The sequence below is a fragment of the Patella vulgata genome, chromosome 7 (assembly GCF_932274485.2).
Source record: "Patella vulgata chromosome 7, xgPatVulg1.2, whole genome shotgun sequence".
Taxonomy (NCBI): Eukaryota; Metazoa; Mollusca; class Gastropoda; family Patellidae; genus Patella; species Patella vulgata.
Window position 1 is genome coordinate 2,265,998 of NC_065885.2, and position 24,824 is coordinate 2,290,821.

The following is a 24,824-nucleotide window of genomic DNA, read 5'->3' on the forward strand; positions in this document are numbered from 1 at the left end:
TTTCTCGGTTCTATAATACAGAATTATTTCAGATAAGCTACCCTATAAATGGGACCCTATAAATGGTGTTCGTTCCATTCGAATGACTTGTTAGCTATGTGGCTTCAATTCTTGTCATCTGATAGCTATGTGGTGTTCATTCCATTCATGTGATATAATATCTATGTGGTGTCGACTCCATTGGTGTGATGTGATAGCTATGTGGCCCCCGTTCCAATCATGTGATCCGATAGATATGTGGTGTCCATTCCATTCGAATGACGTGTTAGCCACGTGGTGTCCATTCGAATGACTTGTTAGCCACGTGGTGTCAATTCGCATAACTTGTTAGCTATGTGACTCATATTCGTGTGACTTGTTAGCTACGTGATGTTCATCTCATTCGTTTCATTGGATAGCCACATGGCTTCCATTCCATTCGTGTGATTTGATACCTTCCGTGTTATGTCATAGCTATGTGGTTTCCATTCCATTCGTATTTATCATTATTATTATCATTTAGAATAAAAGGATCCACCGTGTCGAAGCGGAAGACAAATCTAATAAAATCATAACTGTACATTTTATATTATCAATTTCCAGTAAAATATCATTTGAAACCGGGGTTAAAAGACTTTCGGTACTGTGAAATTGTTATAAGCACTTTCAATAGTTTTGATAAAAACGTCACGTTCAGTTTGTATTTTCTGGATTTTTATTTAAAAGTAATCCGAGAACAAATTCGCGAGTTCAGTGTCATTATCATTGTCCGAGAGAATAGTCCACTCAGCATTATGATCCAAAAGTGAATTCACAACTTTATATTCGTGTGACTTGTTAGCTTCTTGGTGTCCATCCCAGTCGTGTGATGTGATAACTGTATGTGGTGTACATTCGTTGATTTGACAGTCTTGTCATCTGATAGATATGTGGTTCGATTTCATTTGTGTGACGTGTTAGCTATGCGGTGTCCATCCCATTTGTGTGACGTGTTAGCTATGCGGTGTCCATCCCATTCGTGTGACGTGTTAGCTATGTGGTGTTCATTCCATTCGTGTGACCCGTTAGCTACGTAGTGTCCTGTTAGCTACGTGGTGTCCATATTATTCATGGGATCTTATAGCTATGTGTTGCCCATACCCTTCGTGTGACTTGTTAGCTATGTGGTGCCCATTCCATTCGTGTGATTTGATAGCCACATGGCTTCATTCCATTCGTGTGATTTGATAGCCATCTGGTATCCATTCCATTCATGTCCATCATTCTATTCGTGTTATCTGATAACTATGTGGCTTCCATTCTATATCATGTGGCGTCCTTTCCATTCGTGTGATTTGATAGCCACGTAGCTTCAATTCCATTCATGTGATTTGAAACCTATATCCGTAATAACAGACAGCTTTATGGATAACACTCACTGAGTTTATTAGCTGCAAAGTTTCATTGAGGATACTCTCATCTTAAACCCCAAGATCGAATGAATGAAAAAGAAGAGAGTTTATTCATTGTTTTATTTATCAACAACATTTGAAATATTTTTTGTCAACAATAACAAACGTAACAATCTTATAAAGTAATCATTACTCTGATTTCTTTGATTAGATGTATATTATATATACCATAGAAGCAAACTGGTCTAGAGCCGATCTGGTTGAAAGGAAGCCGCCCCTTCAACAAAGACACATAAACGAAGAATGGCAGGCCTAACCGTCCCGTTAATACAATGGACAATCTCACCTCGGTTCACAAAAGAGAGACACATACTAGTCGCCTCCCACTTCCGTTTTCCAAGGCATAGTCCAAACCTTGACTCTCATAAATAAACTATTTGGTACTAATTCTTACTTATATATATTATGGCGCCCGAGGGGTTTAATATATAGGCCTATATAAGTAAGATTTAGTACCAAATAGTTTATTTATGAGTGAGAGAGAGAGAGAGAGAGTGAGAGAGGATGGTGTTTAGTGTCCAATTGACATAAACCAGGTCATTTAGGGACAAACACAATACTCAATTCTACTTCAATAATTTACTTGCGCTTATGGGTTTTTAGTAGTGGGAGGAAACCGGAGGACCTGAAGAAATCCCACAAGGTTGAACAGTTGACTCCTTCTCCTTGTTATACAAGCTGAGAATCGAAACCATGCCAGTTGACTCAATGACAGATATAAACATGTCCACTTACAACAGTCACTAGACAGACCATAATTAAAAAATAAAGAACTTTCCTCTTTTTTTACAGAAATGTTAATTTACACAGAAATAAGCAGACTATGCTAACAGTATTCTTCCATTTGACCTGATTTCACAGTTACATCAAAATCTGACCTGATTTCACAGTTACATCAAAAAATTTGACCTGATTTTACAGTTGCTTTAAAAACTTAATTTAGGGGCCCTGTGCACGTTTGGGTGGTTTTCGAGGAGATTCAGACATTAGACTCAATTACTCAGACACAATACTCAATTACTCAGACACTAGACTCCATTATCAAGACAATGTTCTCATTTGTAAAAAACAAAATCTATAGAATAATGTTTCTCTGTCCAAATATCTGAATTCTCTCTCTATCCTTCACATACTGCCATTAGGATGATCACAATTCTTGACGGCAACACTTGATTCATCCATCTACAGGTGTTTCTTTATAAGAGAATGCTCCCTTCATCAGACGACACATGTGTAACTGCTGTCCGTCTGTTGGCATGGTGTATACACCACGATCACCCTGATACACATGACTGTATATGGTTAAAGATTATAACATTTATTGTATATGTATACGGGGGGGGGGGGGGGGGGGGGGGGCATGATGGCTAAGTGGCTAAGATGCTGGTTCGCTAGTCTGGTGGTTGGGTGTTTGATCCCTGCATTGGCCGAGAAAGTCCATCCAGATTTTCCGGCGTGGTTCCCCCTTGTCAGTGATGTAGGAAAGAGGGTCTGACAAGGGCAGCTGTCTAGTCGTTTGGATGGGACGGAAAACCAAGGTCCCATGTACACATTGGTGTGCATGTAAAAGACCCCTTGACAGTTGGAATTCAATATAAGAGTAGGTTGTAGTGCCGCTGTCCGGGCAAAATTCCCCTCATAGCACACTGTATGACGTATGCCTGTCTTTATTAGCCCAGTTGGAGCAGAACAGTAGGATGCTAACCCCATTTCATTTCATTTCATTTTAAGGTCATTAATATTAATTCAATAAACAAGGTTATCACACCTATCAGATCATACTAAACTCAGGCTGTCTGTCTACAGTTAGCTCCACTTGAGAACAGACAATAAGCTAGTTTGACCAATATCTTAAGTCCTAAGTTGACAATTTTACCCTTCCACCACTCGGCAAACCTCAGCAGATTCCAGTACCCTACATCTAGCCTCAGCTGTATGACGAAGTCCGCCATTGGAACTACTTTCAAGTTCACGGATTACCAACATCGTTGCCCATGACGACGCCTTTGAAGAATGTTTTATCATTCAAATATTTCAAAGTCTGAAGCTGTTTTACTTTCAAGTTTATCCGATTTTCTTCAAACAAAGACAACTTTACACTGAAAATTCTACACTTGGTTTTAGAAGCAGAAAGTTTTCCTAATAGGTAAACCGGTGTCGCATCGCAATTTTATAGGCGTAGGTACATATCTATTACGGTCATACAGCCGAGGCTAGATGTAAAGTAACAGAATCTGCCGAGGTTTGCCGAGTGACCCTTCCACTACAACTAGTCAGATCACCAAGTATAAAAAAACGAAACGATCTGATCTGTATATATAGATCTGTATATTAATCATATTGAATTAAAACCTAATAAAGATTATTCCATTTTCGGAAATTTTATATTTTTTTTTTAATCCTAAGATATGTGAAGGATACGGAAGTCTGAGACACCAGACACCAGATGCAGGAAGTTCTATTGGTCGATCTGTACCAGGATGAAAGAGAGGACATGGAGATACAGCTGGTTGAATCATCGGGTTTATCAAGATTTTAACTGGTCCATCAGGAGTCACGATATATAACCTCATCAATTGTGCTATGTTCATCTTCGTAGTTCTATAAAATATAACAATACAATCAGGCCCGTAACATCAAACTATTGGTTTAACCCACAAAAAACAAACTATCAGAATATCCCACAACCAACAAACTATCGGTTTTCCCCACAACCAACAAACTATCAGAATATCCCACAACCAACAAACTATCAGTTTACCCCACAACCAACAAACTATCGGTTTACCCCACAACCAACAAACATTCGGTTTACCCCCACAACCAACAAACATTCGGTTTACCCCAGAACCAACAAACTTTTGGTTTACCCCACAAGCAACAAACTTTTGGTTTACCCCACAACCAACAAACATTCGGTTTACCCCACAACCAACAAACATTCGGTTTAACCCACAACCAACAAACATTCAGTTAACCCCACAACCAACAAACTTTTGGTTTACCCCACAAGCAACAAACATTCGGTTTACCCCACAACCAACAAACATTTGGTTTACCCCACAACCAACAAACATTCAGTTTATCCCACAACCAACAAACGTTTGGTTTACCCCATAATAACTATTGGTTTACCCAACAATCTATTGGTTTACCTGCAGTTACATGGTGTATATAACGGCATGTCTAACGTCAACAACTTGGTCGCATTATCCTGCAAAAAACAAAATAATAGATATATATAATAAATTACAACTTAACTGGAATTGTAAGGGTTTAAACTTTAAAAGGCTTATAAAAACCTTTAAATGTACCTTCTGTCAATGAACAACAAAGTCACAGAAATGAAATGAAATGGGGTTTAACGTCCTACTGTTCTGCTCCTAACCTGGGCTGATGAAGACGGGCATACGCCATACAGTGTGCTATGAGGGAAATTTTGCCTGGACAGCGGCGCTACGGCCTACTCTTATATCGAATTCCAACTGCCACGGGATCTTTTACGTGCACGCCAATGTGTACACAGGACCTCGGTTTTCCTGCATTATTGACAAGGGGAAACCATGCCGGAAAATCTGAATGAACTTTCTCGGCCAATCCAGTGATCGAACACCCGATCTCCAGGCTAGCGAGCCAGCGTCTTACCATCTTACCCACTACGCCACGTGATCCCCCAACGTCACAGAGATTATTGGTTATTTCTGTTTGAAACTGACCAGGTCACAATGTCTGATGTCCAAGAGGCTTGGGTGTACCAGTAATTGAAATAGAGCAAGGTGGTACTTGATTGAACGACCAGAACCAAACACTGTAACTCGGGTATCATTTAAAGGACAATATTGGTGCCAGTCATTATCACATATGTGACAGAACTGGTTAAACACATTCCAAATATTATTTTATCACAGAGATCATTGCTACGATAGATGCGTAATCAATGCTTCAACAATTGGAAGTGACAAACGCAAAAGGAAAACACAAGTTATCCCTCTATATAAGTGACTGAAGTGACGAGTGATAACAGATACATGGGCGAATTTCTGCTCACTAATAATTCCGTCAAAGATCAAAAGTTGTTAAAAAAATATTTGGAACGTATTTAACCAGTTCTTTCACATATGTGATAATGACTGGCCCCAATATTGTCCTTTAATCCTGTGTATTTAGCACTAATTTCTTTCACATTCGTTTAATATGAAATCTTTGTTTAAAAATTTGTAAAAATCATTTAAAATAACCCAAAATTCATTTACCTTGACAGAACACATACTGGATACTTTGATTATTTTATCGGGACCGCTACAGAAAAAACGATGACCTCTCGGACATTCATACTCATTACCTAGATAAACACGTAATGTAACTTCCCCTACATCTAAAAAAAGAATTCGACAAAATTTCAGGAAAATATCATTTTTTTACATCTATGACAAAAAAATTTAACCAGAAATCCTAAGGAATTATAAACATTGTTTTTTGCCACTATCGGTTCTTGCATAAGTTTTACTGTTTGGCGTATCTTTGCTTTAGTGTGTTACGTTTAATTTGATCGGGAGACGTGTTCGTCGACGTCAAACGTCAACCGACAACACTGCAAGAATTGGCCACGGCACTGCAAGAGGAGTGGGTCAGATTGCCCAAATCGTGATTGGACGGTTGATTAGGAGCATGCCACGATGAATTGCTGAATTTCTGAGGATTAGTGGAGCAATTACTCATTATTAACCGCTTAACTGCGTAGTTTTTAAAACGTTAACTACACCCTATTGCGTAATTAATTTGACGAAAAACGTCATTTTGGACCTTTTCATTCCTGAATACAAAATTTGGTAGTCTGAAACCAAATTAAAACTAACAGTAAATAGAGTTGTCTCCCTTCAATTAGATTTCTTCGACCAGGCGTAATATAACGTCTTGCACATGCTGAGATCATGTTCGAAGAATAGGTTGGGGAAAATACCTCCAGGACGTTATATTACGTCCTACACACGGTGAGTGGCAGTTGTCCAGGACGTTATATAACGCCCTACGCAGTTAAGGGGATAAGACAAAAATCAAAAACGTCCATTTTCACTTTTGACAGTGTATCTCTTTGCGAGTGAAAATGGGGCCCGTCAGATAAGCCGCCCATATGAACTGTTTATGTTCATGTGTAGGCAATTGGCCTGTTATTAACATACACGGGTTACCTCTAATAAAAACAGCAGTGCAATTGTATTGTTTCTGAATATCCCCTACTTTATTTGAAGAGCATATATCATGAAGATATACTGCTCAGGGTGTTCCAAATGCTGATGTAACATAACCAGAGAGAGAGAGAGAGACAGAGAGAGCATCTACTCGACACAAACAAGTTATTTTGCGACTAACATAGTTCAATTTGATTTCAATAAGTCACTCGTCTGTAGGGGTCTTTATGCGCGATTAAACTGGGGGATCCTGAGAAAACCCACAAGGTTAAGCAGACAATCCTACTTCTCATCACATACAAGTATGGACTCGAAACCACGCCACTTTACTCAATGGTAGACCATGTAATAAATAAATGTAAAAAGGATTAAATATCGTCTTCTGTCTCACCTCGGTTTGGTCTTTTCTGACGACCTTTTTTACCAGCCGTTTCACCAACTGTCGGCCATTTCTCTTTATTAGCTTTAACTGTTATATCCCATGGCAACAAGAAATTACTTCCAGCCAGAAAACCTGGCAGATCAAGTCCTGACGATAGAAAAATGTGGTTTAAAGGCTCGATACATCATTTAGGCAATATATATTCCCTTGCAAACTACAATACTGTGAAAGTTGAATCTCTAACAGGAATATCAGTCCGAAAATGGTTGAAATTGCGTTCAGTATTTACCGGCAGTTTTTTTCATCTAGCGTTGGTATTTTGATTATATTCTCTTAATTAAATGTTAAATAATCCATTCTGATTAAAACAGAAATCCTATTTTGTTTATTTTTTTATAGTTCAAAATTTTGTATTACTTGTCTTTACTACACTAGAATCTGGAAGAGTTGTTATATAACCCGCCTTCTGATTGATGTGAGGGATTAGCCAATGAAACAGACTGTTCCGGTGAGTTCTTGGCGTGCTGTGCATGGAACTGCGGGTAAAACACTAGAAACATCAACACTGATTGATTAATCAATGTCTGACGTCATAGGGTCAAAAGCCGCTCGTATGACCTCTGATGCAACCTTGCACTACAACTGGTCAGATCTTCATGTAGTAGATGCAATCGAAAGTATAACAAACGGAATATAGATCTGTTATCCACAGTACCGCGCACTTCATGCCAACAATTTGCATCAAACAGTTTGTAACAACCCTGGTTTAGTAAAGACAAATAAAACGAAACTTTGAACTATACAAACGAAACAAACAAAATAGGATCTGTGTTTTAACCAGATCGTAATATCAACTACCTTAAAAATATAGGTTGCCAGGGCGACCTTCGGTTGCAGAGATTTTTGCACTATAGTTCAACCTGTGGTCATGACCAGCCATACCATACGATAGAGCACAGTCAGGATAGTTCCGACTGTAGTCCGAACCATAGTCTACATCCGAAGGTCGCCCAGACACCAGCCTCCTGGGCGACCTTCGGTTATCGTGATTTCTTGACTATGCCGAACTAACTGAATCCAAATTTTATTTAGTCCATAGTCCAAAAATACTGAATCATGCTATTGTGGCATGGTCGGAGTAGTTCCAAGATGGTGGTAGTCGATTAAACCAAAGTGTATATGATTTTAGGAAAGCTTGAATGAATTTTAAATGGTTGCTACTTCTATAAGCAGATATTTTTTATCTCGTATGTTATGTCTGAATTTATGTAAGTCTAAAAATTAGGCATTATTTCAATATTTGCTCTATGCAAAAAGTAAAGTCAAATTAAAAGGAATTTTGTCGTCTCTAAAATTAATTTGAGTCGCGCAAATTTAACTTCATGAAAGTATTATTTGTTTATTAAACTATATAACACAGCGATTCATTATCCTCCATAGAGAGATGTATAGACCTTCCTGGAGCTTAAGGGGTTTTTTTTTCAGGGTTATGGTCGAGGTCTAAAGCAGAGTAAAATGACATCACCATGTCCCTGGGGACAGCCATCTTTGAACAGACGATGGTCCGGTTTCTAATTCCGACCACTAGTCGTGAAAACATTATAACCGAAGGTCGTCTAAGGTGCTGACAGGATTCCATAACAAAGGGGAATAACTCTGAGCACATAAAAAGTATCCTTACCTTGTGAATGAGAGTAAAACGAAGGTTTTCCCAGACAGCACAGTGACCATGACGTGAATTTTGGTAGTAAACCTGGTGGTGAGTCTGTGTGGATCATACCAGGAAGATATTCTGTGGTAGAATGTTGACGAGACGTCGTAGCTACTACAGATTCTTCAACTAAATACAAATAATATCAATCTATATCTCTAAATTAATCATTATATACAGAATGAAAGAAAGGTGGGACATAAGTCACAGTTGTATGCTTTGAACGAAAATATTAAAATAGACTAAAATTAGTATTTATAATGATACAACATGAAAAGTGAAAGTGGAATTTATATCTAACAAAAAAAGCAAACCATTTATCATATCCTAGTCTGAGATTGAAGCCACGCCACTTAATCTTAATGACAGTCTTTATGTGTAAAAACAAATTCAAAAATATATTAAAAAAACTTGGGATAATAATAAAAATAGGAAATAAGGCAACACAAATAAAATAACTTGTTTCTCGGGCACCGCCCGCACGCAAAATTGGTTGCGCGTGCAGTCTATTTATTAGTCTTGATGAAAAAAAATAAATATGTAACGCCCGCCCGCACATCGACAAGCAAGTCGTAAAAAAAATATCCCGCATGTACCTACATCAGCCATACATGTATATCTATTCAAATGTATTAAAACTGATTCAGATGAACATGCTGTCTTTTTTATCCGAACAATGGCGAAGTTTGGCAGATTTGCCTTTTTTATTGATATCGAAAGAACCTCCATTTTGTATCACGTGATATTAATTACCTCCACTGATAAACTAGAATTTGATTCGTGTTAAAAGTCATTGGCGACAATATTTCAATCATTCGATCGTAATCGGCTCATTATTGCCGGCTTCAGTCGGTCCTTGTTTGGAAAATCCTATTGATAAAATAATGAACCGTAGAACAGGTTAATTAATTATAGCTAAGAATACGATACGATGACGATAGTCGTCATAATGCATACCTTAGAATCTGGGTCATTATTAGCACATTTACGGTAGTTTCGATAATCCGGAAAATAATAATTGGATTACCGATTTGATGGTTTTACTGACCAGTTGTTAGTTAGATTTAAATAGTCATTCAATATAAACACCGGATAGAACACCGAATATCCTGAGAAACACACCGAATATCCCAAGAAACAGTATTTCCGGCAATCTCCAATACCGATGACACGGTGTGACATGCATTGGTTGGAATTCGGTAAATAATTATAAATAAACCGGCGATACTAGATTTAGTTTTAAATACTGTTTACCATGATTATTATTTTTGATACACCTGGTGAAAGAGGCTTAGTTTTTAAAAATATTGTTGTCTTTATGGAGGGCTATTACATAGTCGTATGGAATTTTATTTTAAACCAATTTCAATTATGTGAATTAAATATGGAAAATTATTTTCCTTTCAGTCAGTGTTCAGTCTCAGTGTTTTAGTAGACTTGATTTTGGGTTTATGTTTTAAGTATGTACAATAAAGTTGAATATAACGGAAAGCAAAAACGTAAACAAGTAATGACTTTCTCATTTAAAAAAAAAAAAAAGAAAGACCGCCCTCCCGCCCCAACAATTTTCAGCAATAGCCAAATTTTATTTTGCACCATCAATGAGTAAAAAAAAAAAAAGAAACCGCCCTCCCTCCCTACAGTTTCAGCTGTCAGTTGCCCGAGAAACAAGACATTTATTTTGTGTGGCCTAATATATTTCTATTCCGAGGTAAACTGAAGATTTATTGTACCTGTTTCTTCAATCTCATCTTCTGATTCTGGTTCCTCTGTTTCTTCCTGACCGACATCTTTATCTGGCCCCTCCCCTTCTACGTCTTCCTCTTCTCCTCCATCTTTATTCGCTCCTCCTGCTGCTTCTTCCACTTCTACTTCTTTCAATCCAGACTTATCTCCCTCTAACACAACCTCTTTATCCTGATCCTCCGTCACATCACCACCATCCCTTTCTTCTACATCTTCTCGTTCTGGTTGACTCAATCCGTCATCCTGTTCTAAATTCTCTGGTTGACCATGACTATAGACATCACTGGTACCAGATTGTTCTAGAATCAAAAAGTGTAATATCACATCAACAACAACCTTGAACAGCTAAAAGACAACGGTATCATACATTTTGTATCCCTTGGTTACGTGACCATGAGGTTTAACATCAACTCGACATAATTTTGGTCATTTCAGGACTAACATATGGCTCAATTTTAATTCAATAATTCGCTTGCACGTAGGGGTCTTTAGCAGTGGGAGGAAACTGGAGGACCCAGAGAAAACCCACGAGGTATAACCGGGGAATTGAAAACCACGCCAGTTGACTCAATTACAATGCGCATGCACTAACCATTCGGCCATCCTACCCCCCGCTTCAGCAAACGGAATCACTCACAAACTACAATACCGTGAAAGGTGAATCTCTAATAAAAATATCCGTCCAAAAATGGCTAAATTGTAAAACTGTTTTAAAATATGATTTAGTGTAATGAATCCATCATTTGCTTCATAACGTCGAGAGAACCCTCAATGAAACGTCGCTTTAATTAAGATAGTAATTGTATTCCATATTAATTTTTTGTGTTTATTACGTGTGTCAATTGCTAAATACTGCTCAAAGAAGAATCCATTATTATTAATATTCAGTATTGATTTAATAATCTATTATCTTAATTTTCAGAAATTTAAATTAATCAATTCAATAGCTAAAACATTTTTGAATAAAACTTTTCGGATAGCCTTCCCCCTTAAAAAGATGTAAATTTAGTGTAAAGTTACCTAAACTTAGCGCTAGACTTAACACAGACATTCCGGAATCTATTCGTTTTGTATCAACTACAGATGATCGTTGATGGGGTTGTGAATGTGACTGGATAACCTGTTCTGGTACTGGAAGAACATGTCTTGCTGTAGCCTCGGTTGTACTAGCCTTGAAGGCAGGTAAGTCTATTTTGTTAAGTTTATTGCAACAAGTCTTAGACAGTGATTCATAAAAATCAAAATTAGCACTCTGAAATAAAAAAAAAATAGCAATAAAGTTTTGTTCAGAATGGAGAGAGAGAGAGAGAAAGAAATGGGGTGTAAGGACCATTCTACACAAACTATGTCATTTCGGGACTAACATATGGTGCAATTTTATTTCAATAATTCGCTTGCGCGTAGGGGTCTTTAGCAGTGGGAGGAAACTGGAGGACCCGGAGAAAACCAACAAGGTTAGACAGGCACCCTTACTCCTTGTCACGTTCAACTGGGGAATCGAAACCACGCCAGTTGACTCAATGACATATCTTATGATACAACGAGCACGTGCTAACCATAATCAAGATTTTGTTTATTATCGTAAAAATGGTAGTAATGACAACTGAAGCTACAATATAATTGTATCGCTGATATCTTGGTTCAGAAAGAAGTAATTTGACAGAAATTTTCAGCATATTCTCTTTTCATTATCTATTTCTTAACTATCATAGTGAGAACTGTCAGCTCTTTATCTCTTACCTAACGTGGCGTTAAGATAGAATTTGGTGAAATACCTTTTAAAGATGCCTTCTGAGTGATTTGATGATATATTTCGACTAAACATATTCAAACTAATTAATCGATCAGATTTGCTTCAAATCGCTCTCAAAACATTGTATTCGCAAGGAAATATCGCAAGATGTAAAAAATCTATTTTTAGAAGCCATGTTTGTCATGTAACTTGATTGAGGGAGGGCCCATTTTTAGAGTGTATTTGGCGTTACTTACTGTCCACTTGCCATAGAAATTGAAGCCCAAGTAAATTCTTAGATTATCGTCTGTCAACTTCTTTTTCTGCCGTTTAATTGTAGGAGTTTGATGTACGCTTAAACCCCTCAATGTTCCCCAAACTGCCTAACAATTCGATCGAGAAAAAATAACTGCTCCCTAAGTCAAGCTGGGAGACAATAAGCCGTCAAGTTGCCAGTTAGTGATACCCTGACATTTTTTGCCCAGTGCATGCCGTATGGGTGTTTTTAAAGGAATCCATTATTTTCCAAGTAAGATTGGGTGTCTCTACTTTCCACTTATACCAAATTTGCCATACTTTTTGGAACTAACCACCCTATAAATACTTTCGTGAGGATGTATCTTTAATAAAATTACTCTCGATTTTATATTGTCTTAAATTCTATAATCATCCTTTATTCTGGTATATATGGATTTAAAGTTACACCTTTTTGGGTAAATGCAATGAAATGGGGGTTTAGCATCCTACTTTTTGGCTCCACATGGGCTAATGAAGATTGACATATGAGAGATATGTTCCCCGAACAGCAGTACTACAGCCTTTTTGAATTTCGACTGTCAAGTGTTCTTTCATGAGCACGCCAGATGCTGTTCTTGCCTGAACCTACACCCACTCACTTGTAGAATCGTGCTGCAAAAATCTGCGGAACTTTTTTGATCAACAAAGGGAGAGAACCCCAGGCTTTCTGATTTGTGAACCGGTACCTTAGTCACTGCGCTATACTCAGTGACAAGTGAAACCACACTGGAAAAATTGGGGGAACTTTCTTGATCAACAAAACAAATAGAACACCGTATTTCCTGGTTTGTGCCCCCCCTTTTTGGGGAGTTAATTCAAATTCCATATTTTAATTGAATAAGGGAATTACCTTGTGATCAAAACAATCCTCTTTATCAGCTTGTTTACGACCACAATTACATGCAGCTTTCGTCTTTATCTGGCTACAGTGTGGCATGATGGGTAAATGTTTATTCACGTCTGTCTCAATATCATCTTCGAGTCTGTGAAGCTAAAATAAAATAAAATAAAATGAATAAGTCCATACTAAAAAAATATTCTGGTGCAGAAGGAAGGTTTTTATTTTGTCAATTTATGATTGTTCCAAACATTTATCATGGTTTCGTACTTGATAAAAGAGTATACGCCACATAACGCATAGAATCCACTCGACACAAACTAGGTCATTTCAGGAATAACATATGGTTCAATTTTATTTCAATAATTCGCTTGCGCGTAGGGGTCTTTAGCAGTGGGAGGCAACCGAAGGACCCGGAGAAAACCCAACGAGGTTGGACAGGCGACACTACTCCATGTCACGTACAACCAGGGAATCGAAACCACAGCAGTTGACTAACTGACAGACCTTATGCGCTAACCATTCAGACATCCAACACCCCACAAGAGAGGAAGAGAAAAGGGGTCTAACATCCACTAAACACAAATTAGGCCATATCAGGACTAAACTATGGTTCAATATTATTTCATAGAGGTCTTTAGCAGTGGGAGGAAACCAGCGCACCCAGAGAAAACACACGCAGTTGAACAGGCGACCCTATCCTTGTCACGTACTCAATAACAGACCTTATGATACAGCGCGCCTGCGCTAACCATACGGCTATCTACCCCCTTCACAGACCTTATGATTTAAAGTGCACGATCGACCATTAGTCCATCCACCACCCTTGAATACAATACAAACTTACTGGATTAATACAGAAGTTTCTAGTTAAACTAATAGCTTCACATCGTTGACGATCCGCTTTCCACCATTTCTCACACGATTCTTCCAACTGTTTCATATATTTCTCGTAAGCTGGTCCACGGGCGAACTGGGAGAAGACATGTTTAGCCTGGGCGAGTTTTTGTAAATGATACGATCGTATATAATGTTTGGGTAAATCTTGTTGATACGCTGTTTCTGCTAGCGGTAAATATTTATTACAACGACTGGAAAACAGAAGAAAAAAATTCAATGGTATGAAAATTACTACAACAATAATTAAAATGCTTCAAAACTGATGGTGTGTGGGATTTTCTTTAAAGTAAATTAAATTACTATAGGGAAAAGTTTTAACAATAATCAAAATGTTTCAAAACTGATGTGTGGGGTTTTGTTTTTAAGTAACTTAAATTAGTTTAGGGAAATGTTTTAACAATAATCAAAATGCTTGAAGACTGATGTTGTGTGTGTTTTTTGGTTTTTTTTAAGTTAATTAAATTAAAATACTTTTTTGTATCATTAACTTTTAAGCACATTGACCACTTCCTCTAGTGCCTGGGTGGTTGGATGGCTGAATGGTTAGCACGTGCGCGTTGTATCATAAGGTCTGTCATTGAGTCAACTGGCGTAGTTTCGATTCCCTGGTTTTATGTGACAAGGAATAGGCTTGACAGTTCAACCTCGTGGGTTTTCTTCAGGTCTTGAACCATATGTTAGTCCCGAAATGACCTAGTTTGTGTTGAGTGGATGTTAAACTCCATTTTTCTCTCTCTCTCTCCTCTAGTGTCTCACCCCAAACTAGGTCATTTCTGGACTAACATATGGTTCAATTTTATTTCAATTATTCTCTAACTCGTAAGTTTCTTTAGCAGTGGGATTGTTCCGTCTGTGTGATTGTTCATATATCTTCGTTCTCTGCTGTGTGATAGTTCGTATATCACAGACACTTAAATATACTTCCTCCTGGCTTAGTTATGGGGTATTCCCTTTCACTCACTTGGTGTATGGATCCCATGACTGTTTTACCAGTTTAATTCCCAGCAGGAACATCCCGTCACACATGCATGGAATCTATACCCCAGGTTCTTTTTCAACAACTGTTTGTACCAATAAAATCGAAAGTGGTAAAAAGCATTTCCGACGCTAGGATGACCAAATGATTTTCTCAAATGAAACTTACTTTTCTGAGAATCGAACATCCGTTTCTAATAGTGAGCGTAACGTATTGAAGTGAGATTGTGGTTTGCCTTCTGGGATATCCGTGAAGAAGAACCGATGAAGTTTTAATGCTATCTGAAACCATGTATCACAAACTGGTAACTGAAATAAAAATTACGAAATAGTTTGTGATTTTAAATCAAATCTAGACAATGGTTTTAGCCAAAAGTAAACGGGGGTCACGGTGGCTAAGTGGGTAAGACGCTGGCTCACTAGCCTGGAAGTCGGGTGTTCAATCCCTGCGTTGGCCGAGAAAGTTCATCAAGATTTTCCGGTTTGGTTCCCCCTTGTCAGTGATGCATTACAGAGGACCTGACAAGGGACAGCTGTCTAGTCGTTCGGATGGGACGAAAAACTGAGGCCCTGTGTACACACTGGTGTGCACATAAAAGAACCCTTATCAGTAGGAATTTGATATAAAAGCAGGCCTTTATAGCACACTGTATGGCGTATGCCTGTCTTCATTAGCCCAGTCAAAGCAGAACAGTAGGACGTTAACCCCCACGTTTTGGACGTCAAGAATAATTCTTGTTTGAAATGAAATGAAATGAAATGGGGTTTAATGTCCTACTGTTCTGCTCCTAACCTAGGCTAATGAAGACGGGCATACGCCAAACAGTGTGCTATGATGGAAATTTTGCCCGGGCAGCGGCGTTATGGCCTACTCTTATATCGAATTCCAACTGCCAAGGGATCTTTTACTTGCTTGCCAATGTGTACACGGGACCTCGGTTTTTCGTCACATCGAACGACTAGACAGCTGTCCTTGTCAGGCCCTCCGTCCTTTGTTTGAAAGAATAATTGTGGTTTTACCTCAAATATTGGAGAAACAGGATTTCTGCCGACATTATCATTAAATCCTTTACTGAAGGCCAGTTCAATATGCTGCCATAAAAACTCTCTAAAATTCGACTCTCGAACACGACCTGTGAAAGAGGATGAAGTTATGGGACCCTGGCCAGCTCTTCTATTGGTAAGATAACTTCTACTCTTTGGCGATTCTGGAATAAAAAGCAGAAAAGTCATTTAGATTCCACAGACATTTATATCTAAACTAGTTTAAAAACATTTATATACCAGCCAGGGGAGTGTTGCATTCACAGGAATAGTCGTTTGATTAGACCTAATCCCGCTCAAATACTGCCATACGCATCGCAAATTTCTGTCCCAAATTATAACTGGTTAACAGTCCGATCAACAACCAGTACATAACGACAATGTTACCATAAAGTATCTAGTGACAAGGGGATTGGACGGCTGAATGGTCAGCACATGCGTGTGTGCTGTATCATATGGTCTGTCATTGAGTCAACTGGCGTGGTTTCAATTCCCGGGTTGTACATGACATGGAGTAGGGTCGCCTGTCCAACCTTACGAGTTGTCTCTGGGTCCTCCAGTTTCCTCCCACTGCTAAAGACCTCCACGCGCAAGCGAATTATATAAATAGAATTGAACCATTTGTTAGTCCCAAAATAACCTAGTTTGTGTCGAGAGGACTTTAAACCCCACTTCTCTCTCTCTCACTTTCTAGTGACAAACTCATTGGTATATGTCATCATTTTCCAGAAGATAACATAATATTTACCTTCTTTAACTGGCGTATTAAAGTTCCGTAATAATTGTAAATATGAGATGACGGGATCGACAACATCTTCACGTTTAGTATGAACATAAACAAACTCATGATTGGCTGGTACAGCAAACAGGGAATTATTACTGAAATATAAAATACATAAATAATTTGACATCTTTCTGCAGGATAGAAAGTGACTTAGAGATTGTGGAAACCAGAGACACTGACAATATGGTTTCTTCCTTGGTTTTACAACTCTATATGGACCAACATCATAGACGCAATATTTAACTTTATGAGGGAAATGAAATGATATGAATGGGGTTTTAACGTCCTACTGGGCTGCTCCGGCTGGGCTAATGAAAACAGGCTTACTCCATGGGAATTTTGCCCAGACAGCTGTGCTACAGCCTACTCTTAAATCTAATTCTAACTGCCAAGAGATCTTTTGAATGCACACCAATGTGCACACCGGACCTTGGTTTTTTGTCCCATCTGAATGACTGGACAGCTGTCATTGTCAGACCCTCCCTGCTCTCTACTGACAAGGGGAAACCATGTCAGAAAATCCTGATGAATTTTCTCGGCCAACACCGGTATCGAACCCGCAACCTCCAGGATAGCGAGCCAGCGTCTTAGCCACTTAGCCACCTTGGTGTGTAAGGTGCTGATTCACTAACAAAATTAAAGTTCCTGCCTGTTTCATCCCTTTGTTGAGCGAGCAACTTCTTCACGAAGGATTTTTCAGTCTGGTTTCAACTTTACAGTCTGACATGAAAAAATGTTTAGTTTTTGGGATAGGATAAAAAAAACTTAGGCCCACTTATGTACTCATTGGCATGCATATAAACAAATATCAAAATCAAACAAGTACCTGATATTTGTGATAACTCGAGATTTCCGTAAAATTCTATAAATCTGATCTTCAAGTTTGAGTTGCAGTTTCTTTATAGGTGGAGATTTCTGTTGGTAACATGTATAAATAAAGATTTCTATAGGTAACATGTATAAATAAAGATTTCTATTGGTAACATGTATAAATAAAGATTTCTATAGGTAACATGTATAAATAAAGATTTCTATAGGTAACATGTATAAATAAAGAGAGATATTAATATCAAATACGTGAAGAGAAATGAAACATCTGCATGTATGTCTCATCCAGCGGCTGCCAGGCAGGATACGCCCACATTTTCGAGAGATGGATAGAGAACAAGCTAAGAAGAAAGTGATTTTTCCTACAATCAAGGGCCATAATTCAGGAAATTACAATTCGATACGCGCAAATATCGAAAGGAACCGAGATCTTTGTGTTATAAACTTACATTTCAAGTTTCAACAAAATCGGTGATATAATAATACAGTTTTTTAAATCGGATAAAAATTATGACCTCTTTAGGGTCCACAAGCTAAAAACGCGATTTTTCATACAATCAGGGGCCATAATTCAGGAAGTTACGGTCCGATATGCGCGAATATTGAAAGGAACCAAGATCTTTGGGTTATAAACTTACATTTCAAGTTTCAACAAAATCGGATACAAATTGTGACCTCTATAGGGTCCACAACCTTGATATACCATATTTTTACGCTATTTGAGAACGAACGGCGGCCATTTTGTCTGTCAATTTTGGGCTGATTTTCACGAAATTTGAACTTAACCTTCCTTAGGGTGTAACGGTGATATAATAATACGTTTTTTTAGATTGGATAAAAATTGTGACCTCTATAGGGTCCACAAGCTAAAAACGTGATTTTTCGTACAATCAGGGGCCATAATCCATGAAGTTTCGATCCGATACATGCCAATATCGAAAGCAGCCGAGATCTTTTGGGGATAAACCTATATTTCAAGTTTCGTCAAAATCGGATAAGAATTGTGACCTGTAGAGAGTCCACAAACAATTGTGAACGGACGGACGGACAGGGGCGACGGCATAATTCGTCCACATGAAAATGTGGGCGTATAAAAAGGTATACGACTATCTGCCTGTTTGTTTGGGAATGTCTTGATGTGAATCCACATGTTGTGAGAGTTGAAGAGAGTTTTAAAGGGATTTACATATGCAAGCGCAAATATGAACTGTGAAATGAAATGGCGGTTAACGTCCTACTATTCTGCTCCAACTGGGCTAATGAAAACGGGCATACGCCATACAGTGTGCAATGAGGGGAATTTTTGCCCGGGCAGCAGCACTATGGCCTACTCTTATATCAAATTCCAACTGCCAAGGAATCTTTTACATGCATGTCAATGTATACACAGGACCTTGGTTTTTCAACCTATTCATACAACTAGACAGCTGTCCTTGTCAGGCCCTCCATCCTGCACCACTGACAAGGGGAAACAATATCGGAAAATCCTGATGAACTTCTCGGCCAATGCAGGGATCGAACACACGACCTTCAGGCTAGCGAGCAAGCGTCTTACCCACTTAGCCACTGTGGCTCTGTATCCCAAAAAGAGAGATAGGGATATCAAAACAATTTTGTGACTAACATATGGTTCAATTTTATTTCAATAATTCACTTGCGTGTAGGGTTTTTTTGCAGTGGGAAGCAAATGGAGAACCAGGCAAAAAACCCATGAGGTTGGACAGGCAACCCTACTCCCTGTCACGTACAACCGAGGAATCGAAACTACACCACTTGACTTGACAGAATGACAAATAGAAAGCGTACCCCTTCGATCCAAAAAGTGTGACAAACAGACAGACAGATGCACAGACAAACGCATTTTACGCAACAAAAAAAGATGTTTAACAAAAAATACCTGTGCTCGAGACTTATTGTATGACAAGTCACTGTCCTCGTAATTCAGTTCAAAAGTTGCCGTTTGAAAAACAAATAAAACTCTAGGAGAACAAAGACGTGCGGAGGTATACCAATCTTTAGATATTGGATAATCTGATAACTCCTCCGTTAAACAACCTTGTAGTTTTAATCTGAACAAATATAATAAAAGAAATCATGTACAGTAAAATCCTGCTCAACTAAATTGATCTATATAGAAGGGCAGTCTTTATCCCAAGGGTCCAGATATAAACGAATATGACTGGGTTAATGAAGACGGGCAGACGCTATGCCGGGAAAATTCTACCTGGTCAGACGCACTACTATGGCTTACTCTTATTTCAAATTCCAAATGTCAAAGGGAAAACTGCCCCGGAAAATCCTGTATAGCTTTCGCAACCTAAAACCAAAATTGTAAAAGTTTTAATTGTAGAAGTTCTATTACCTGATCATATCTAGTATTTTAAACAATTTCACGTAACCTATATCAAACGTACTTCCTGGATGACATATCTACAAGATAAAATATATACATGTAGTTATCTCCCTTCTGTACCACACTTGCTAAACAATGGGGATATTTCATAGTCAGGCCAGAAGGTTCCAAATTGACATAACTGCAAACAAGTGACAAGTCCTGTCACACTTCTGCCACTCCCGACAACTGAAGTGGTGCGAGTCCAATCGTAGTTGTCAAGGGTTCTTTTATGTGCATGCCAAAGTGAACAAATTACCTCTTTTTTCTGTCCCATCCGAACAACTAAACATTGTTTCTTGCCAGACCCTCAGACCTGCATCACTTACAAGGCCAAACCACGCTGGATAAAACTGATGAATTTTCTGGGCCAACACCAAGATTAAACCCCTGGACCCCTTGGTTAGTGAGCCTGCACCTTACTCACTGAGCCATTGTGGGTCTCAGGCATAATAAACACAAAAAAAATATTAAATTATAGGCTAAGAATGATTTTTGGTTTCTAGGCTGTTCGTCTACAATTAGCTCAACTTGAGAACAGACATGACGCTAATTGACAGACATTTTAATTCCAAAATCGATGATTTTGAGAAGTATTTATTCTGCTTCCATTTTAATATTTAATGAAATTGTGAATGTTTATTTAATCTTTGTGTGTATGAAAGATGTAAAACTGATTAGAATCGCATTCAAAAAAGTACACCAATCTTTTCAAAATGGTGGCCATTCAGGGCCGAGATCTATTGTCAAGACCATCTGATTAAAATGCCGATCTATATTTCGTTTCGTTTTTTTATACTTTCAATGGCCTACACTACATGAAGATCTGACAAGTTATAGCGATAGGTCACGTCAGGGGTCAAAAGACCGACTTATGACCCTATGACATTAGACATTTGATTAGCCAATCAGCATTGATGTTACTAGTGGATTACCCACAGTTCCGTAAAAAACACGCCTAAAGCTCGCCGTAACAGACTGTTTCATTGGCTTATCCCCGACACCATTCAGAACATGAGTTAAATAACAACTTTTCCAGATCCAAGTGTAGTAAAGACAAGTTAAACGAAATTTTGAAATATAAAAACGTAACGAAATAGGATCTGTGTTTTAACCAGATTGTTGTCAAGGTAGATAGTTCTCTGTGTGGAGAATAACTAGAAACTTACCAGTACAATATGTGATATACTAAACAGATACAATAGAGTCTTGGCATGTTTGATAGAGTTGTCTTCCCATATACTGTGAAATTCCTGTTAAACAAAAAAATCAGATCGGCTGAAATAATTTCTCTGATAATTTTAGAAGATTTTTTTAACAATTATTTGCAACTGAAAATTAACTGAACTAGATCTAGATAGTTGATTATAGGCTTGTCATGTGAATAAATGTTTAAATAATAATAATTAATATAATATTTGAAACCAGAAATTTAGCACTTACATAATGTATCTTTAAGAGAGAGAGAGAGAGAAATGGCATTTAACATCCACTCGACACAAACTAGGTCATTTCATTACTAACACATGGTTCAATTTTATTTCAATAACTAAACATTGGGGTCATTAGTAGTGGGGGGGAAACCGGAGGACCCGGAGAAAACTCATGAGGTTGGACAGGCAACCATATTCCTTGTCAGGTACAATCGAGGAATCGAAACCATGCCATTTGCCTCAATGATAGACCTTGTGATCCAACACACAGGCTAACCATTCGGCCACCAAACCCCCCCCCCCCCAGACCATAAAGAGCTAAAAGGTAATTACCACTGTCGATTTTTCTTGGAATAATTCCTGACATCTATCGGCCAATCTGTGGGCGTCGCCAAACGACTGGTAGTGTAAATATACTACTTGATTGTCAACATCGTAAAAAATTTCTAGATCACGCTATCAAAATATAAAACATATATTAAAACAACGAGACGATCTCTTAAAATAATTCTATATCATGCTATCTAAATATAAAAATATAATAAAACAACGAGCCGATCTCTTAAATTTACAGGTAGGTAGGAAAACATGATTTTTGGCGATATCGGAATCCCTTGTAAACTATTTCAAGTTGAATCCATGAATATCCGTCCATATATTGATTCAATTACTTTCAGTATTTACATAGATACGATGAACTGAAAATTTCATCGATCTATACTGCTATCTCAGTGTAACAAGCACACCACAATCTTTATTTGCCTTGAACCCAATTTTTTTCAAGACCTACATCAAATATTTTGCTTTTCCAATTGGTTTTCTCCGGGTCCTCCAGTTTCCTCCCACTGCTAAAGACCCCTACGCGCAAGCGAATTATGTAAATAAAATTAAACCATATGTTAGTCCCGAAATGACCTAGTTTGTGTCGAGTGGACGTTAAACCCCATTTCTCTCTCTCTTTCTCTTTTCCAATTGAAACCTGTGTGTTCGTAGAAAATAAAATAGTTCCTTTGATCAAATGCCAAGCCTTCTGACCATGATGTAATGATTTTATATGAAGGCTGAGAGAGAGTTTAACATCAACTCGACACAAACTTGGTTATTTCGGGACTAACATATGGTTTAATTTTATTTTAATAATTCGCTTGCGCGTAGGGGGTCTTTAGCAGTAGGAGGAAACCGGAGAACCTGGAGAAAACCCATGAGGTTGGACAGACGAACCTACTCCTTGTCACGTACAACCGGTGAATCAAAACCATGCCAGTTGACTCAACGACAGACCTATGATACAACGCGCATGCGCTAACCATTCGGCCATCCAACCCCCGCTTTACTAAATAAGTCCATACATAATACACTGAACATTATTCTATGGAATAAAATTATTTTTTCTTACAGAGGAACATTTTAACTCGGCCTATCACAGAACAAGAGATTTCTAATTCACAGATCGCTCATATTTTTGTCACTTACAAAATTAGGTTTTCTACTAACCTTATCAATTTTTTCACCAAGAAATCCTTCAGCTCCCTAAAATAAAAATTTACATGGAAATTATACAGATGAAATGAAATGGAGTTAAACTAGGTATACACCATGCAATGTCCTATGAGCAAAAATTTTTGTCTGGACAGGAGTGCTACTGTTTACACTTATTTTGAATTCAAACTGTCATGGGTTCTCTTACGTGCACTACAACATGTACACAGGACGTTTGTGTTTCATCGGAACGGCTAGACAGTGAACTTTGCAAGGCCCTTCATGCTGTACCACGGAGAAGGAGAAACTATGCTGGAAATCCTGGAGAACACTGGGATCGAACCCTACACGCTGGTTGGCAATCTGTTTCACAGAGGTACATGTATTGTGAAAGCCTTCTTATATCTCTATATTAGATGATTTGCCTTTATAAGTTCAAGTATGCCTTCTACAGGTGACGTCACACCACAGGGCATAGATCATTGACTCTATGGCGCGTGCATTGTTTACATAAGACTTTGTTGCATTAAATGGTCCGGCCTTTTACTCCTTTTTACATACCTATTTACACTAAATAGGAAATATTATTTTCTAGATACACTTCAAACACCTTTATTTAATTTTCTAATGCTTAAAAAAAAATGGTTTAGAATTTAATTTGCAGATGGAAAAATGCCAAAAAAGTTAATATCACGAGCTCATTATGCTGCACATTCTACCGGTCCCAAGCCCAGGTGCAAAAGGAAGAGAGTTAAGCTTAAGTGCATGTAAAAGTCCTCTTGTTCTCTTGAAATTAACCAAGTTACAAATCAATTTGGGGTACAAATTAACTAAGTACGAAACAGCCAGGTTACGAAACAGCTCGCATTCGGTTTAATCATACCCTACCTGGAATATATCTCTATCTAAGACTGGGTTTAATCATACCCTACCTGTAATATATCTCTAAGACTGGGTTTAATTATACCCTACCTGGAATATATCTCTATCATACCCTACCTGGAATATATCTCTATCTAAGACTGGGTTTAATCATACCCTACCTGGAATATATCTCTATCTAATACTGGGTTTAATAACGAAGCCTTGTTTGACATGGAATTTAACCGACTCTTTCCAACTATTGCTACAATACATATCTTTCTATCTTTAAATGGAATAGAACTGAAATAAATGAAATGAAATGGGGTTTAACGTCCTACTGTTCTGATCCTATACTGAGGTTATGAAGATGGACATACGCCATACAGTGTGCCATGAGGGACATTTTGCCCACGCAGCGGCACTATGGCATACTCTTATATCAAATTCCAACTGCCAAGGGATCTCTTACATGTTCGCCAAATTTCGTTTCGTCGTGTTTTTGGCCGACATTCCTAAATATGGACGTTGACCTATATTTAGAGTGTCATGGCAGCGAAAAGGCAACTTGATAGGTGGAGACATATTTTTTAACAGCCTGTTGTGTCGCTCATACTGGATCTAGCGAGGTAAGCGAGGTCTTATTTTCTCACTAAGATGTTCCTTTACATTGTTCAGGTATTCACAGGGACTGCCACGCAACCGTTTAGAGGTAAAAAGTCGCCCAGTAAAATTTACTGAGGCGGTCAATTACTTTCGACATTGATTCAATGCTAGCTTCCCTGGACGTAGAGGTGAGTGTA

The 24,824-nt window shown here is 38.2% G+C and overlaps 1 protein-coding gene across 1 annotated transcript; it reads right to left on the reverse strand.

The window, feature by feature from the left end:
- Positions 1-1,482: 1,482 nt before the first annotated feature.
- On the reverse strand, positions 1,483-24,060 carry LOC126827909 (nonsense-mediated mRNA decay factor SMG8; the record flags this gene model as incomplete). Its single annotated transcript, XM_050557485.1, has 20 exons — positions 1,483-2,722; positions 3,852-4,031; positions 4,586-4,644; positions 5,684-5,805; positions 7,011-7,148; positions 8,683-8,841; positions 10,446-10,757; positions 11,479-11,710; positions 13,338-13,478; positions 14,173-14,416; positions 15,370-15,509; positions 16,221-16,408; positions 16,993-17,123; positions 17,855-17,943; positions 19,754-19,925; positions 20,219-20,286; positions 21,418-21,501; positions 22,015-22,137; positions 23,176-23,211; positions 24,049-24,060. Coding segments are annotated over 20 exons (2,748 nt in total), but the record flags the coding sequence as incomplete, so codon positions are not given.
- Between the last annotated feature and the right edge of the window lie 764 nt (positions 24,061-24,824).